The 16,969-nt window shown below is 38.2% G+C and overlaps 1 protein-coding gene across 1 annotated transcript in view; it reads left to right on the forward strand.

The window, feature by feature from the left end:
- The window catches only part of VIPR2 (vasoactive intestinal peptide receptor 2), a gene marked incomplete at both ends in the record, with an annotated part of 53,941 nt that extends 39,495 nt beyond the window's left edge, over positions 1 to 14,446 (forward strand). The window contains 7 exons of the mRNA XM_080340570.1: positions 1,186 to 1,336; positions 2,423 to 2,483; positions 4,109 to 4,178; positions 9,284 to 9,375; positions 12,402 to 12,531; positions 12,619 to 12,660; positions 14,273 to 14,446. Coding sequence (XP_080196696.1) covers positions 1,186 to 1,336; positions 2,423 to 2,483; positions 4,109 to 4,178; positions 9,284 to 9,375; positions 12,402 to 12,531; positions 12,619 to 12,660; positions 14,273 to 14,446 — 720 coding nt within the window. The remainder of the gene's footprint in view (positions 1 to 1,185; positions 1,337 to 2,422; positions 2,484 to 4,108; positions 4,179 to 9,283; positions 9,376 to 12,401; positions 12,532 to 12,618; positions 12,661 to 14,272) is intronic.
- Between the last annotated feature and the right edge of the window lie 2,523 nt (positions 14,447 to 16,969).

A 16,969-nucleotide genomic window follows, 5' to 3' on the forward strand; every position in this document is an offset into this window, starting at 1 on the left:
TTGTAGGCAGCTAAAATCAGGTGAAGCAAATTCAAGCCTTTGGACTCTCATTCCGCTATCTTTATAGGCATGTACATAGGCATCAATATAGGTGTGTACGTTACTTGGGGTGCACTGACATACCTGAGACACCAGAAGGGGCTGATGGGTACACAGAAGTATCTCTAGGAAGTCTATGTCTGGCTGGCTTAGCAGCTGGTATCTGGGGTTCCCGAGAGCATCTCACTTCATAACAAACACCTATGTTTAGACAGAGGAATCACTCACTAAATGATTAAGTTACCTACTTAGGTATTTGGTGTACTTGGAATTTTAACAGTAATAGTGGAGGTATGAACCATATTTAAAATGGGGAAGGGAGTACAGCAGGCAGAAATGAGAAGTTTTATGTAGTCCATTTTGTTTAGTCTGTTAAATTCACCATACCATTGCATTTCTCGGCTCATTCTCAGCAGAAACATCTTTATGTTCAGTTCTCACATCCAAGATTCCTGATGGGAAGTACCAAAGTAGCAGCAGCCAGCACTGTGGAACATCAGCAGCACAGACATCCAACAATTAATTCTGAAAAGCAGCATGCAGACTACAAATATATTGGGACTTCATTTTATGGCACGTGCTTATGTGTTTTGTTAATTAAGAAATGCTACAGCATTTTCTAAAAGGAAAATGTAATCTTAAAAAGTCCAGTCAAATTTTTCTTATAAGTCTACTTGCAGTCCTCAGCATGTACATTTATATGGTTCACTCTGTTTCCCACTTAGCCTTGAAAAAATCCACAAAGCAGTTTCTTTGTTAATTTTTACAGCTGAGATTTTATTACATTTATTAGCCATGCAGTAGATGATCATTTAATCTAATAGCCATTCATTACTCAGCTGTTGCAAATGTGTGCATTTATTTTACAATATTTATTTTACAATATTTATGCTCTGAAGTTTTCAAACTTTCGGAGTGAATTTGCTATGAGAGCCATCTAAATATTTTTTTTCATAATTAATTGTCTTTTATATATACAGTAGTAACATTTACAATGGCTCAATTTGTTTGACTGAAGAAAAAAAAGTTCTACTGGACCAGGGTTACTAGTATGACATGGACAGTTAAGACCTATAGGATATATTAATAACAGAATAATACAATATCTTTCCTGCAACAGCTTTGATCCCTGCTTTCATTTTTCAGATGGGGTGCAAGGCTATTTTGGTGTTTTTTCAGTATGGTGTTATGGCAAACTTTTACTGGCTCTTAGTTGAAGGACTTTACCTCCACATCCTTCTTGTGCTGATATTCTCCCCCAACAGACACTTCACAATCTACCTGCTGATTGGATGGGGTAAGAACGTCCATGTCTTCCAATAATATTCTTTGTGCTGTATGTGCGTATTAGTCACAGTATCACAGTATCACAGTATCACAGCATCACAGTATGTTTGGGATTGGAAGAGACCTCAAAAGATCATCTAGTCCAATCCCCCTGCTGAAGCAGGAATGCCCAGGTGAGGTCGCACAGGAACATGTCCAGGTGGGTCTTGAATGTCTCCAGAGAAGGAGACTCCACAACCCCCCTGGGCAGCCTGTTCCAGTGCTCTGTCACCCTTACTGAGAAGAAGTTTTTTCTCAAATTTAAGTGGAACCTCTTGTGTTCCAGCTTGATCCCATTACCCCTTGTCCTATCATTGTTTGCCACTGAGAAGAGCCTGGCTCCATCCTCATGGCACTCAACCTTTATATATTTATAAACATTAGTCAGGTTCAATATTTCACACCAAGGCAGTCGTGCCATTTCTGTTGGACGACTCCTCAGACTCTCTGGTTCCTCAGTTCAAGTCCAGCTCCAGCTGCTGAACTATGGGCTATTCTGTGCTATTTGACTTTTTAAAAAGCACAATAATACTGTCCATCTGCTTTTAAATATGTTATTCTTTTCATTCCCAGAAAGTGCAATGATATTTATATGGAACACTTAAAAGCTTCCAGTAAAAGCTGGTCATAAAACATTTAGGTATTGCTGGGAAATGAGAATAAGCCAGTGTGTGGGAATGGTTCCTTATGAAATGATTTACACTTTGGTTTTATATTGTAGTCCTTGGAATTGCATTGGGAATGCACAACTTGTATCTGTCTCCTGGTAGGTCACTCTGACAGCTTGAAAGAAACCTGAGAAAGGCACGTTCTTCATGTATTAGTCGTTACAGCTGCATTTTTATAAGAAATAACCCCACTTCCCTGCAGTCTCTGTTTGTAACACATTGCTTACATCACATGGCTTATCAGATGGTTTTCTCCCTCCATTCGCTAAACTGTTTACTATATGTGCATATTTGGGGAATAACTGGTTACTAGAAGGCTGAAGGTTTTTTTTGTTTGTGAACTTATATTTTTGTGACCATCCTCTAATCCTCTTTGTTTTTTTTTTCAGGAATTCCTACCATATTCATTATTACGTGGACAGTAACAAGAATCATTTTAGAGGACACGGGGTAAGTGTATGGAGGAGAGAAAGCTTAAAGCCTCCGACTGTGCCTTTGCAATCCTTGCCTTGGATATGGTGGCCTTCACACATGGGTGATTTGCTGATCTGAAGGGAATGAGCACAGAACTGAAATTCCAGATAATGGCAATAAAGGGACAGATGTTGGGGAGCTCTTCTGCACGCTGTTTATGCTTGCTGTTTATTAGAAAAGCTCCAAGGGCAGGAGAGGGCAGAGATAGGTTATGACTAATCACAGAATCACAGAATCACAGAATCGACTGGGTTGGAAAAGACCTCAGAGATCATCAAGTCCAACCCTTGGTCCGACTCTAGTCTGTTTACTAGATCATGGCACTAAGTGCCATGTCCAACCTCACTTTAAAAACCTCCAGGGACAGCGAGTCTACCGCCTCCCTGGGCAGCCATTCCAATGTCTGATCACTCTCTCTGTAAAGAATTTCTTCCTAATATCCAGCCTAAATTTCCCCTGGCAGAGTTTAAGCCCATGCCCCCTTGTCCTATTGCTGACTGCCTGGGAGAATGTTACCCCTTGAGACCCACATTTAGAGCTGTGTGCCCTGGAAGTCAAAATAATGCTTAAAATAGTGGGGGTCCTTGGGTCCAGTGCTGCTGTATAGTATGATGCTGGGTATTCTAATTTGTTAACTAGCAATGGAAAAGACTGAAATCTAGATAACATTGGGTATATTTAAATTACATTCCCAGAAGTGGAGCAATGCGACGTAAACGTAGGTAAGATGCAGGAAGTCAGGTAAAACTATGACTAACCAGAGCTAGGCCTGGCTCCTGGCTTGGGAAGGGGAATTGAAATAAGAATTTTGTAGGAAGGTCAGACTTGATGCTTTTGCTGGTGCCAGGGAGTGGGAGAACTTTCCTAGCTAGTGGGACAAATGGTTTTCACACTCCTTTTTTTCAGCCTGACTTATATTTTTCAATTGACTCTGCAATTAAACTGAAAAATTGTGTCCTACAATAATTTCTAAGTTTTCTTTGCAAGACCTCTAACATGTAAACCGAAGGCCAACTACTTTTTCCTTTGTCATTGCCACCACAGTTAGAGGAACTCCGAAGGGTGTTGCCCTTGCTTAAGATTAATCTTTCAAGAGTGCTCGTTCTCAGACTATTTGGACAAAAAGTGCTGAGCTCACAGTGAAAATTAAACTTTATTTTTTTCAGCCAAAGTTTCAGGTTTGGTCTCACATTTTTATAAACCATTTCCAGCCAGCAGTAACCTAAATATCCCACAGGACTTATGTCATTCCAATTGTAGCTGTCAGTTGCTGTAGATCTTCCTGCTACCCAGAGGCTGGTGTGAAGAGTTTATTGGAAAAAGTGTCCTTCCACAAAGTGAAAATAAGCTTGGTTTACCTACAGACAATGTCCTCCATGATGTCTAATGGTACAGTCTAGTGTGCCTAATGTTGTAGCTGATTTGCATAAGCATCTTAAAACCAGGGTAATAAAATTAAAAGCAGAAGATTGAATGCCAAATTCTAGGCTAGAGCAGGCATTATTTCAGTGTGCTTTGACGTGTATATAAGAAATACTTATCCTCATAAGTTTTAGTTGCCAGATATTAATGTCAACATCATTTTCCCTCTTTTTTTATAGTTGCTGGGATACAAATGAGCATGGTGGTCCCTGGTGGGTTATACGAATACCAATTTTAATTTCTATTATAGTAAGTAAACTTTGAAGCATGAATTATAGATCAGTTCAGCATTGTGCAGTGCGTATAGCCATTATTCTTTGCTGCTAGTTACAGATAGGCAAGAATTCTGTTTTAATGAGAAGAAATTGCACTGTAGGAGAAATGTTAAACAGATGCCAAGGCCATTAAAATTTGTTGCCTTCAAAATTTATCTGCCTCCTATTAAATGAAAAATTGCTTTTATTTGTATGTTGTTCTTTCCTTAAAATTTCTCCTGTTTATGAGCCTGGGGGAAGCAAAAATCTAATTATACTTTCCAATGAATTGCAGATTTGATTTTGCATGTAAATAGATAGCCCTGCAATTGAGAATCTGACATTATTGCAGCCATAAAAAACTATGACTGTGTATATCTTTCTTTAATTGGTAGCTTACTGGAATATATATTGAACATGAAGTATTTGCAAAACAATATCATTTGAGGATGTTTCATTGGACTTTTCCTATGTGGAATTCATTAGAAGTACTGGAATAGCATAATAAAATTCCTATTCATTGTGATGATTGTGCAATTAAGTTTGGACATAATATACTGGGGTTTTATATCTACTTCTGAAAACAGTCACAGTGTAAATTAATACATTGCAGATACACTTGTCTTATTTTTAACATTTTAGTCAGAAAAATTAGGACATTATTAGATTACACAACATTTCAAGAGCCCACACCATGTTTGGGCTTGCCTGCTGAAAATTATTTTGAGAGAACTTCCTATCATCTTCATCAGAGTGAATTCTACAGTGTTTAAAGAGAAAGCAGAGTAGGCATATGTGTGAAATGACATAAGGTAAGGACTCACAGAAAAGATGTTTTATGATATGAAGAAATTGGCATTCAACAGAACTACAGCAGGAAGATAATATGTGAACCTCAAAGGACCTGGAAAATGGGGGATCATCCAGAGTGAAGAAAATATGCTGAAAAATAAAAGCAGAACAAACCAGCTGGTGTTTACAGAAAGATGAATGTCTGTTCTCTGGATGTTCAATTTAAACAGCTGATAGGCAGCTGAGACTTCATGTGCCAGAAAGCTGTGCTTCTCCTAAGTCCTAGACCTGGAAACAGAAGTTATCCACGTCCTCATTGCCAGACTTACATTTCAGCTGGATCTTAGAAAAGACTGGGAAGGAGTTGTGATTTATGAACATGGAGAACTAGTCAGTCAGCAAGTCCAGTGTATCATAAAACATGGAGCAGAGTCACTGTTTGAGGCAAATTAACTGTTGTTCTCCTTTTATTCTTCAATGGATCTATCACTGATTTGATACAAAGGAATTGTAAGACACAGGGAAATATTTTGCAAATGACCTTTTTTGGCTTACCAGGTGCACATGTTTAGGATCTGCTGCCTCCTTCCAGATGTGTTTCTTCACTTAAACAGCATGTTTTAGATTTCAGAACAACTAAAGAGAGTCAAGTGATTCTACAGTGTGAACTGTGTGAAGCCAGTTACTTCTCCGATTAGATGATTCTGCAGCTGTTTGATCAACTGCATTTTGCATTTGAGAAGTTAAGTTGTGAAAGGGAGTTATAAAAGCAGTGATACTCACCTGTTTCTGCTGGATAAGTAATGTATCTTATTGGAGCACCGAACTACAACCGGCACATCCATTGTGACAGCTAGGATGCCATGCAAACTTACTGCTGTGCAAAGGAGAGCATGCATTCACAGAGCAAGAATTGCTAGTGAAATGTCACTTAAAATTGGTCATTGTTGAGTGAAAAACACTATGTTCATGGAAACATATTTTTTCATATACATATACCACAATGAACCTGCACATTTCCTGTCACCTTCTAGAAAAAATAGAAGTTGAAAATTCAAATCTTTGAATAATGAGTTTAGTGCTGCCTGCCATTCAGCAGTGAAAAGAGATCATTGCAAGTTCTTTGGACAGCTGCAGTGAAAGAGTCATGATGATTCTCAATAGAAGTATGAGGTACATACATCACGCGGTGCCTTCAGTCTGCTCAGGAGTGTAGTGTGACAAGACTCACAGAGAATGGTGACAAGGATGATCAGCAATGACAAATGACTTCAGCAGTAGGAACAAAGGAGAGCAGAACACCTAAGCTGAGAACTCTGATCGACTGTCTCATGTAATGGCATGAAAGGAAGCCCAGAGTATGGCTGATATGGAAAATCTTTAAGAGGAAGAAGAAGCGTGAAGAAAATACAAATAGAACAGAGCCTGATTGTGAGGATGGTGCCATGAATATGCTTTAGAAAGACAGAGGAAGTCAGGCAAAGGTTTTAAAGAACAATAGTTTAACTGCATTGGATTTAATAGGAAATCTGCTCAGTCTTCATGCCTTATTCACTGTCTTCCATCAATTTCCGTGTTAAACTAACTTCAAACATTTTCACTGCTTTCTGTAAGGTTATTATCCAATAGTAAACAGTATTGTGAGAGAAAGTTCTGAAGTCACTTCTCAAAGTGCGGATGGCTTCTGTTAACTAAGTATGTCAGAAACATTCCCCGGTGCCTCCTCCTGGCAGTTTTGGCTTGAGAAAAATTATTTGGCAGGCTTCCATGCTTTGAGCTGTGCGTATTTCAGAGTTATTTAATTGGGAGTGACTATTCCAAAGAGTTAATGTGGTGTTACCCGTATTCACCATTTAGCAAAGGCCTCCGCAGCTGCCTTCTCCATACCTCCCCTTGCATAAACTGCCCTCATTTGGGCAGGAATGACGTTCAGGTGGAAACAAGACTTCTGTCACATCAGAGTAACTGAGAAATGTTTGTCTTGTTATCTCACATTGCAGGGAGTGTAAGGGAGTAAATAGCAAGAAAGAAGCAAAGTGAAGACAACTTTAAATTCTACATTCCCAGGCCATGTGTTTAGACTCAAAAAATTATTGCCAGAGGAAGCCAACCAGAAGGAAAGGGTACCAGCAGCATCTTGCTGTTACTCCACTAAAGAGGCATCATTTGTCATCACTGTCTTGCAGTTTCTCTGGATTCACATTATTTTCTCATTTTTCTGTTCTTAGATGTTCATTAGACAGTATTACTTTGTTTAGACACATTATGCTCAAATTATGTTATGGGACTGAAAAGCCACAATACTAAACATAAAATTCCAGGGCATTTTTTCTTTCATATTTTATTGAAATATACTGTTCTAAATCAGATATATCCTATAAGGGATTTTAACAAATGATCAATTCAATAATAATCTTAGATAAATTAATTGAGAATTGTAGTAATTCAGTTGCAGTTGCCACATTTAGATCTCAATACCCAGTTTCAGCTGGCTGGATTCACAAGCTCAGTAGTGCCAAGGACTGTTACAAGCTCCTATCAAGAATGTATTTTTTTCATTAATCCAAGGTTGTGCTTACAGACAGAAGTGTGTGTGTTTGAAAACAGACTTAAAAGTAACACGTGAGTGTCAGTCAAGAATATGAGTCACTGAGTGTAGTTTTGCAGATGATTTGATGCTTCAGAAACCAAGCAGGTAACAGATCATTCCGTTATAGTAGAAACTAGGGATGCCTGTGAAGAAGTTACTTTGCCAGTCCCTTTGCAAATAGAGGATAAAGATTTTTTGTCCTTCTCCTATTTTGTGGCTAACAAATATATAATTAAATTAAAGCTCTCTCCTTAAACACTAATACTGACTTCAGCGCATATCACAAACTAAATGTATATCCCTTGGTCTGTACACTCTGCTATGGCAAGTCTGTAGAAACAACCAGCAATAACAGGCTTTTGCCTGTTACTTTTATAGGAGACTTCATCCTGGAAAACTTCTAAGTCATCATCTGCATGAAAAATGTATGTTAAGTTCAGTAAATCTGTATATTTTCTAACATGTCTAATTTTCCTAATTTTTTTATTTAATACCTGTCAGTTCCTGTCACTTCCCTTCGCCTGTCATTTCTAACAAATTATTAAATACAGAGGGGCATGAAGTTGCAATGACCATAGTTTATTTATTAACCTCATAAATTGTAGTGGGTATGTCAGAGAAGACACAGACATTAATTGAAGCTGAAAAGCTTACAGCCCAGTTGTTAAGACTGCAAAAAGAAGAGTTCCAACAATACATCAAGGCAGAGACTGCATGTTTATAGCAGTGAGGCAGTGGGTACCAAACCTCCTGGTTCTGGGCTTCGAGGTGGGGTTAGTTAAAAACAATAAAATGCTCATTTTCACGGTGACGAAACATTTTTCTCTAGGTTGATTTCTTCTGAAATGTGTGCATTTGATGCAGCTTTTTATGTAGCTGTAGTTTTTAGCTCACATTGCTGTGAAGGTGTGGATTTGAAGTGTTCCCTCCCTTTAGTATGGGCATGATATATTTAGTGTGTTATTTTCTATACCACACCAAACAGTTCAGCACCAGAAGGGCTGGTGAACACAAGATGCCAAAAGCCAAGGATGAAGAAATAATGCGAGTGAGACATAGAATCTACTAAGCTTTATACTTCAGTTTGCTAGATTGACCAGGGTCTGATCACAACTTTTGTTATGCCAGTGCCTATCCATGAAATAAAATCTGAAATAAAATAATACTGCTGTGCTATCTCAAAGGGCCATCACAAGAATTAGGCTGCAGGGATCCATATCCTTCAGTGATAATATCTCCATCAATATCCATGACAGATACCTGTGAGAGGCTCTTTTAATGCTTGATTGAAGAGGACAGATCACCTGTGCAACAATCTGTTTCTGTCATTCAGACAGAATCCTGGATCCACATGACAATTTAGGACAACGCTTGATTGCATCACATCACATCAGATGTCCCACCCTGCTAGGAAACCTGTCTTCAGCTGAGATTTTGGAAGGAAGGGATTTCTGGAGGTGGGGGGGACAACTGGGGCTTTCAAAGGCTTTTGCCAGCCAGACTAGAACTGGTGGCCATGCAAAAGGGTGCTGAACATAACAAACCTGGTGAGGCCAAACATAGACAACAGGTTTGACCATGTAGAACTCGATGTTTTCTGGCAGGAGGAACACAACACCCACCACTGAGCTGATTTGTCTGACTTTATAAGCATTTTTTTGTGCTGTGTATTGAGCAGAGTGGGCAGAAATAACCATTATATTTGTTTTCTTTTTCAGGTGAATTTTATACTCTTCATTAGTATTATAAGAATCTTACTGCAGAAATTAAGATCTCCAGATGTTGGAGGAAATGACCAGTCACAGTACAAGTGAGTTGTATTTCTAGATATTATATACAGAACCAAAATAACCTCTGTAAGAGTTCCTCTGCTGAAACCTACTACCAACAACTGCTGTGAAACTATAATTGCATTTAATTCATAAGTGCTTTTAGATGTGGTTTAATAAAGATTTTATCACTATGATGGACTAGAGATGAACATAAATTGTATATCAAACAAAATTTACTTAAAACATGCAATTTCATAAAGACCAACAAACTATTTTGTTGTTCTATTTACATGTCTTCTAGGAGCTGGAAAGAAGTTATGTTGTTCCCAAAAAGTAAAAAGTGAAATACAATGTTTTGTGTTCATTTAGAATAGCTTCTTTATTCTCTTAGAGGAAAACAAGTGTTTCTGATTTAGATCAACTTCACTTCTGTTTAGGCTTTCTTCTTTTGTGTTTTGGTTTGAACATCAAATCCTAACATTCATTGGTTCCACAGCCTTAGAATCATGGAGTATTGAGAGGCAATTTAAATACATTGCTAAAATTGGATTTGTTCTTTATTACATTGCCGTATCACTTGTTGTTTATTATAATAGCTGCTGGATACTGTAATCCAGAATCAAGAGTCTGTTGTAATAAGTCTTATTTTAAAGCCCAGATACAGACAGATAGTTTAACACTTCAGGATGTTAATATGATATTTCAATGATTAATCCTGACTTGAGCACTGAAAATTCAAAATCATGGAAGTGGCCTTTGAAAATGTGCTCCTGGATAACACCTCTTCTTCATTTCAAAAATACTGAATTCGTGTCCTAAAAGCAGATCATACATGGTGTGCTAAAGTAAAACATATCTCTAAAGCCAGAAGAACTAGGACTTCAAGGGTTTTGTAAACAACATGACATTAAATGCAGAAAGAGAAGAATGCTGATGTGCCGTGGAAAAGGTGTCACAAGCAGGTTGACATGACGCTTTTCTTTGTAGGGCCACAAGAGTCCTTTTTGTGTTTTCTGCTTGAATTAACTAAACATGTAGGAGAATCAAATCAACCTAGATGAAATTATGCAGTCACCACATTATTATTTAGCACAATGACCAACCTATGGTTTGGAAATCCCCTCAAGTTTACTCCTTGTGATAGGAACTTTACTTTGGTTTCCATGTGGTATTTATGCATTGTAGGAAAATGAGGCATTCCCTTCCTATCAGTCCCATTGTTTTCCACAGTTTACTGTAGCACTTCATTGTAAAAACTGTTCATTAATAGCAACCTTGTCCTTCATTATCCAGCACTGTGAATTCTTTGCTTTTACCATTTGATTGCCTGATTAAGTTTGGATTGGATGGTCTTTAGCTGATACCCATGGGAACAGTAGATTAACCTCCTCAAGAAATGCTGCATCTACAGAGCAAATTAAAGGTCTGGAAAGCTCGTTATTCAAAATGAAAATGCATTTTCTAAAATGCAGAGAAGAATAGGCTATTTTATCTGTCCTTTTCCTTCACTAAAACATAAGTGCAGTATAGAGAAAGTAACATCAGCTAGACAAATATTATTAAAACAAGAATAGAGTGAAAGTGAGGAAGGAGTCTAAAATTAATACTACTCTTACAATTCACTGTTTTCCTTCCCTTGTTTCCCCCTTCCTTGTACCTGGTTTCATCCTTTTTGCTGCTTGTTTTACTTTCACAGTGGATAAGGTTAAGATCAAATAAAATTAGTTTTCCATTTCACTTCGGAAACTGAGAAATTTGCTGCCATCATCATCTCCTCTAGCTGCAAATGAATTTCTTCTGCTAAGGAAATCCTATTTGTCCCACTTACTGGTATCACCTTTAGATGTGAGTGTTTTACTATTCTTGAGAAACTTTGCTGTCAGAACTGATTTTTTTCCACATAAACAGATACAGCCTCTGGGACTTTATGGACAAAGCAAGGCCATGAAGACTGACATAGGAAAAATAAAACTGCCTGAAATACCTTGAGTTTTCTGTTAAAATAAGTGAATTCATGACAGCATCATTTCATTGTTGAATCAAGTTATATTCACTGAGACAGTGATTAATTACAAGACTCAACATTATAACTTCTTCAATTTGATCTGATACCAGACATCCATAATCATGCATGACTGGCCCTGCATAATATATTAAACTGATGTTATTCGAGTGAAATAAGTGACAGATAAGGAATAATTGGCAATTCATCATTTCAGTGGTTTCACAGACAGTTTGTCAGAGCTGCTCTGCTTAATAACTAAACTTCTTCCTTAACTTCAGTGTCTTGTGGTAAAACGTATTATGTAATCAACATTAAACATTAGTTAATGATATATGCTTAATACCATCAGTATAGTTATGAGATTTTAGTATTTGGGAATAAACCTGAAATGACTCATGAAAATCTCACAATTGACATTACATTTCCTACGTACCATTCGCATACTGTGTATGTGCAATATACAGACTCAACATACAGTTGCTCATTTAAAGGAAATTAATTTCAAGAGAGAGATTTTAGAATTTACAAGAGGATCTGTCAGTATGTCTTTGGAGGAAGGTGTTATTCTTTTCTACTCTAAACCCTTTATGCTAGGTAAGAAATACCTTGTGAGATTTGACGGCGGCTCGCGCCTATTTGCTGAATGCGATCCCATGGAATAATGCAGTAAAACCTCACCCCAAAACCCGTGCCATGAAACCAGGCTGGGGGCTGGATGTGCGCCAGAGAGGCAGAGCAGAGAGCAGGTCCTACACCCTGCTGCTGTTCAGGGGCAACTGAAAAATGCCCTTTGTTTTGCTGAGAGGCCCTGCAGCCTTTTGCTGGCTTTTGGAAGAGTGTGAGGTCAGAAAATTCAATGTAATGTGGAATTGCACATGTTAATTGATGAGGTTACTATGTGGCTAATCTCATGGCAAGCCTGAAACACAAACAATTTGCAATAAATGAGACTTACTAAGACTGTTTATAAATCTGAAGTCATATGAGGTTTATGTAAATGACATTGCATCTTAGTGAAATGAGAGCTTATCACTAACTCCAGCTTTTTTATTTACCCAGGAGGCTTGCAAAATCCACGTTGTTGCTTATTCCGTTGTTTGGAGTTCACTACACCGTGTTTGCTGTGTTCCCTGACCACAGTTCCAATAATTATAAAATAATCTTTGAGTTGTGTTTGGGATCTTTTCAGGTAAATTCAAAACCTTTTATTCAAAAGAAGTTTTATTGACCTAGGTGGGTGCTGCCTACTAACTAAGGAATATTGTCTTTTTTCCAGGGGTTGATTGTTGCAGTCCTATATTGTTTTCTGAACAGTGAAGTAAGTGTCACCTTTCCTACTGAGGATGTTAAATGTTGTTTTCAGCCCCTACAATTGTGTGCTGATACATGAAGCTGTTTTAGAAGGATGTCTGCATTCCTATCTGTAGAATAAATATGTAGCAGTTTCTACTCAATGGGAGAAATTAGTGTATTTGGGTGAAGAGTTAAGAGCTGTTTGAAACCTAATTCCTTGCAAACCGAGGTGTTAGTAAATGTGTCTTCTGTCATTTATCATGAATCTATTTCTACCTCTGTCAGAAGCAATGTGGATTGTGCAATTGAGGTGCAGCAATCTAGAAATTTATCCAAAACTTAAAAAAACATTTAATAAGTGTTTAGAGGTAATCTGCCAGAACAACAGCAGATTTTCGGAAGTGTTCAGCATGTAGCAGCTCTCCTAATCTCAACCGAGGAAGACGCAAATAATTCCTTTTGGAGTCAGCCACTTTTTAAGGTAGAACATACATGAAACAGCATGCAGTGTCTGACAGGAGGAACCTGTGTGAAGAAGATGCTTGCACAAGGAATTGACATGCAGGTGTCCTGAGTGCTATTCTGGTCTTTGATATTCATGAGATGCATGATTTGGGGCTAATCATTTGATTCTGTGCTTTAAGTACATGTGATTAATAGCTAGATATCAAAAGCTAATGTTGCAGCACAAGTGATACAAAACTGATTTTGAAAGAGGCCTTGGGACATCTCCTCAGACAGTGTAGGCACAGTCTTCACTTCAGTTTTGTAATCTTTGATTTGGTATCCTAGAGGGAAGGGATGCCATCCAGAGGGACCTTGACGGGCTTATGGAGTGGGTCCATGTGAACCTCATGAAGTTCAGCAAATCCAAGTGCAAGGTCCTGCACCCGAGTCAGGGCAGTCCCCAAAATCAGGGACGAATGGATTGAGAGCAGTCCAGCAGAGAAGGACTTGGTGATACTGGGAGATGAAAAATTGGACATGAGCTGGCAATGTGCACTTGTCGACCAGAAGACCACTCATATCCTGCATTGAAAGAAGTGTGGCCAGCAGGTCAAGCTAGGTGATTGTCTTTCAGTACCAGAGTGACATGGACCTTTTGGAGTGAGTTCAGAGGAGGCCACGGAATGATCAGAAGGCTGGAGCAGCTCTCCTGTGAAGAGATGCTGAGAGAGTTGGGGCTGGAGAAGAGCCTGGAGAAGAGAAGGCTCCAGGGAGACCTTATTGTGACCTTTCAGTATAAGGACTGGGGATTACAAGGAAGATGGAGAAAGACTTTTTAGCAGGGCCTGTAGTGACAGGACAAGGGGGTACACTTTTAAAGTGAAAAAAGGTAGATTTAGATTGCAAGTAAGGAAGAAATTTTTCTATGAGTGTGATGAAGACACTGGAACAGGTTGCCCAGTGAAGCTGTGGATATTCCAGTGCTGGAAGTGTTCAAGATTGCGTTGGATGGGGCTTTGAGCAACCTGATCTAGTGATAGAGGTCCCTACCCATGGCAGGGGGATTGGACTAGGTGATCTTTAAAAGTCGGCCAACTCTATTCCTACAGGTCCCCATTTGACAGCAAATAAACATGGAAAGGTTCCTCACATAAAAGAACATTTTGTTGTGCATTTTCATTTTAACACAGGTGCAAGGGGAGCTGAAAAGAAAATGGCGGAGTTTGTGCTGGAAGCAGACAGCAGGCAGAGATTACAGATTCCACAGCTCGTCGATTTCTCGAAATGGATCAGAAAGCGTTTCTCAGCTCCACCGGAATTCAAGGGCTCAGTCATTTATGCAGACAGAGACCACCATGATATAAATCAGCTAGTTCCCCCAGGACATGAAAAACTGTGGGATATATCATTCATTATGCAGCTTGATGTGATATTTTATAAAACATACAGTTTAGTGCTTTGCTTTTATACATGTTGGTATTTGGGAAATCGGTTTGTGCAACCAACTAGTTAATAACAGATAGGCCTGCCCCATGGATGCTTTCTGGGTTTTGGGGTTTTTTTTAATGGTATCCATATTCATTCTGATGTTCTGTTGCCATTTATGAGCCGTAACTATACAAAAACTCATTTACTATAATGGTCCGTTTACCCTCCAGCATGTCTACAAGATAGATGTATGGTATCCTGTTCAATGCAGACTGCTTTGGTACGTGTTGAAAAGGCTGAGATGGGAAACAAGAAAATTTCTTACACTTTATTTATACTTTAGGAAACATTTATTTCCTTGAGCATTCAGAAATTCTCTCCTAATTATGGAAAAGAAAATAAAGAACTGTAAGAATATAATTAACCACACTGGGAGTTTAGTGTGCTAATCCAGGAAATTGTTAACGTTATTTATACAGAGGATAAAAAGTTAGTACTTCTTGGCTAATTGTATAGATTTCAGGTATTACTTTCTACAGAGTTTTATTCCAATCCTGTTTTTCCTTTCAGAAGTGCTTGGGTTTATGTTTAGGTACAGAAAGTAGGGCTACCTTTGCAGTCCATATAGAACAGGCTATGTAATAATTTTGACTAAAACATGAGCATTTTCCAATAGTGCGATTGCAATCACCAGTCGTTCCCTTCTGTTTAAAATCAAAGAGATTTGTGTTGATCTTTTGTTAAACAACTTTCTGAAGAGGTGCTTTATTGCTAGAGCAGTCTAGCTTAGGATAAACAGCCTTGGATAGCATATTACCCATTGAAAGTAGCATTTTTATATAATATTTTCATTGAAATATGTCCCTAGAACTACATACTTGGCAGCTAAAACAAGTAATATTGCAATAAAGTTACAACTCCCATTTAAGGAATAATGTAAATTCTTTTCGCTTAGTTTTATTCTGTATCTGTCTGAGCTGATTTAAAATTTAATCCTGATCATGACTCCAGCAAAAAAGAAGTTAGACAGAATCCCTAAAAATTACCATAAAAGGCATAAATAGAAGGCATTTTCAGCAATGGCAAGGCTCTTATGGAGCCACTTTGTAAAAAAGGAACATGGAACTGACAGATTCTTATAAATATATACAGAATATTTTCACTCTTTAAAAGAAATAGACCAAATGATGTTTAGTTCCCAGGTCAAGTTTAGCCATGTCCACTCTAAATAGCAAGTGGGAATAATACATATTTGCATTAATTCCTCTGATCCATAATTGCACTTGCCCTGATATTTCAAATAACAGACAGTATAGAGCTGGCAGAATCCAAAGTCCAGCATATTGCCAGGTAAAGGGAAGAACAGCAGCAAGGGCAGGTCTTGGCAGGCTTGCACATACATTCTTGAAAATATTACCAGTACTGGGAATATTGCTGGCAGTCATCAAAGGGTCTATACATGACTTGGTCTGATTTAATTTAGCTAGTTATCAGTCAAACACAATTTATTTTAATGGGAATACCCAGGAGTGATGCAAAGTTATGTGAGACCAAAGAGTCTCCGTGGTTCACACGAGTACTGCAAAGCACGTATTATAATTCTGTGAATGTTATATGACACTAAACTTTACAAAGTACTTATCATTTGAGTTAAACAATAATCACTTGACAAATTGTTACTTTGCCTAATTTGACTTCAAAGAAGCTATTGACCACCTGCAGTCATTCAGTGTTTTGTGCTGTCACTTGGTGAAGTTAACTATGAGGCTCTGCAGTGAAATAGGCTGCCCCATGACAGTCCCATGGGGTCTAAAGATAAGCCCTACACCTCTTTAAATTAAGTATATTCCCAAAAGTTTAGACTCAGAAGCCAATGTTAAACTTTAGTATTTTTCCTGGATCACTGAACAACCTTATCAACAATTTTAATTGCAAATATATGGAGATATATTGGAGCTTTGGGGGCTGCTCCTATACCTAAATTAAATACATCTGTGCCCGCTAGGCTTCTTTGTATGACGTGGCATTGGGACTGTTCAGTTCCCTGAGATGTGATGTGCAGGATGTATTTTTTTCCCCAGATTTCTAGGATAGAAAAGCACGCTTGACAAGCGTTCAAGTGCACTCATCTTTGTGTTCAAGGGAGGTTCTTTGACTGAGCTGGCACATAGAATGATCATATAAAAATAGAGATTTCAAGCAATCAGTTCCATCAGTCTCTTCTGCATCATGCATCACCAGTTATATGTGTTTATAATTCACTGTATCCTAGAGCAAACTATCATTGTTCTAATTGGGTGAGCATGGAGAAAATCTGTATCTCTGGATTATAAGACAGAAAAGCTTAAATAAGAAAATGCATTTTAAGTTGCAATGGAAGAGCATAGTTTCTTTTAACAGGGCGCAGATGCATTTGGCCTTGATTCTACTTTTCTTGGAGGGAGTAATGCCATATGAGA

This window comes from Nesoenas mayeri, assembly GCF_963082525.1.
Source record: "Nesoenas mayeri genome assembly, chromosome: 2".
NCBI lineage: Eukaryota > Metazoa > Chordata > Aves > Columbiformes > Columbidae > Nesoenas > Nesoenas mayeri.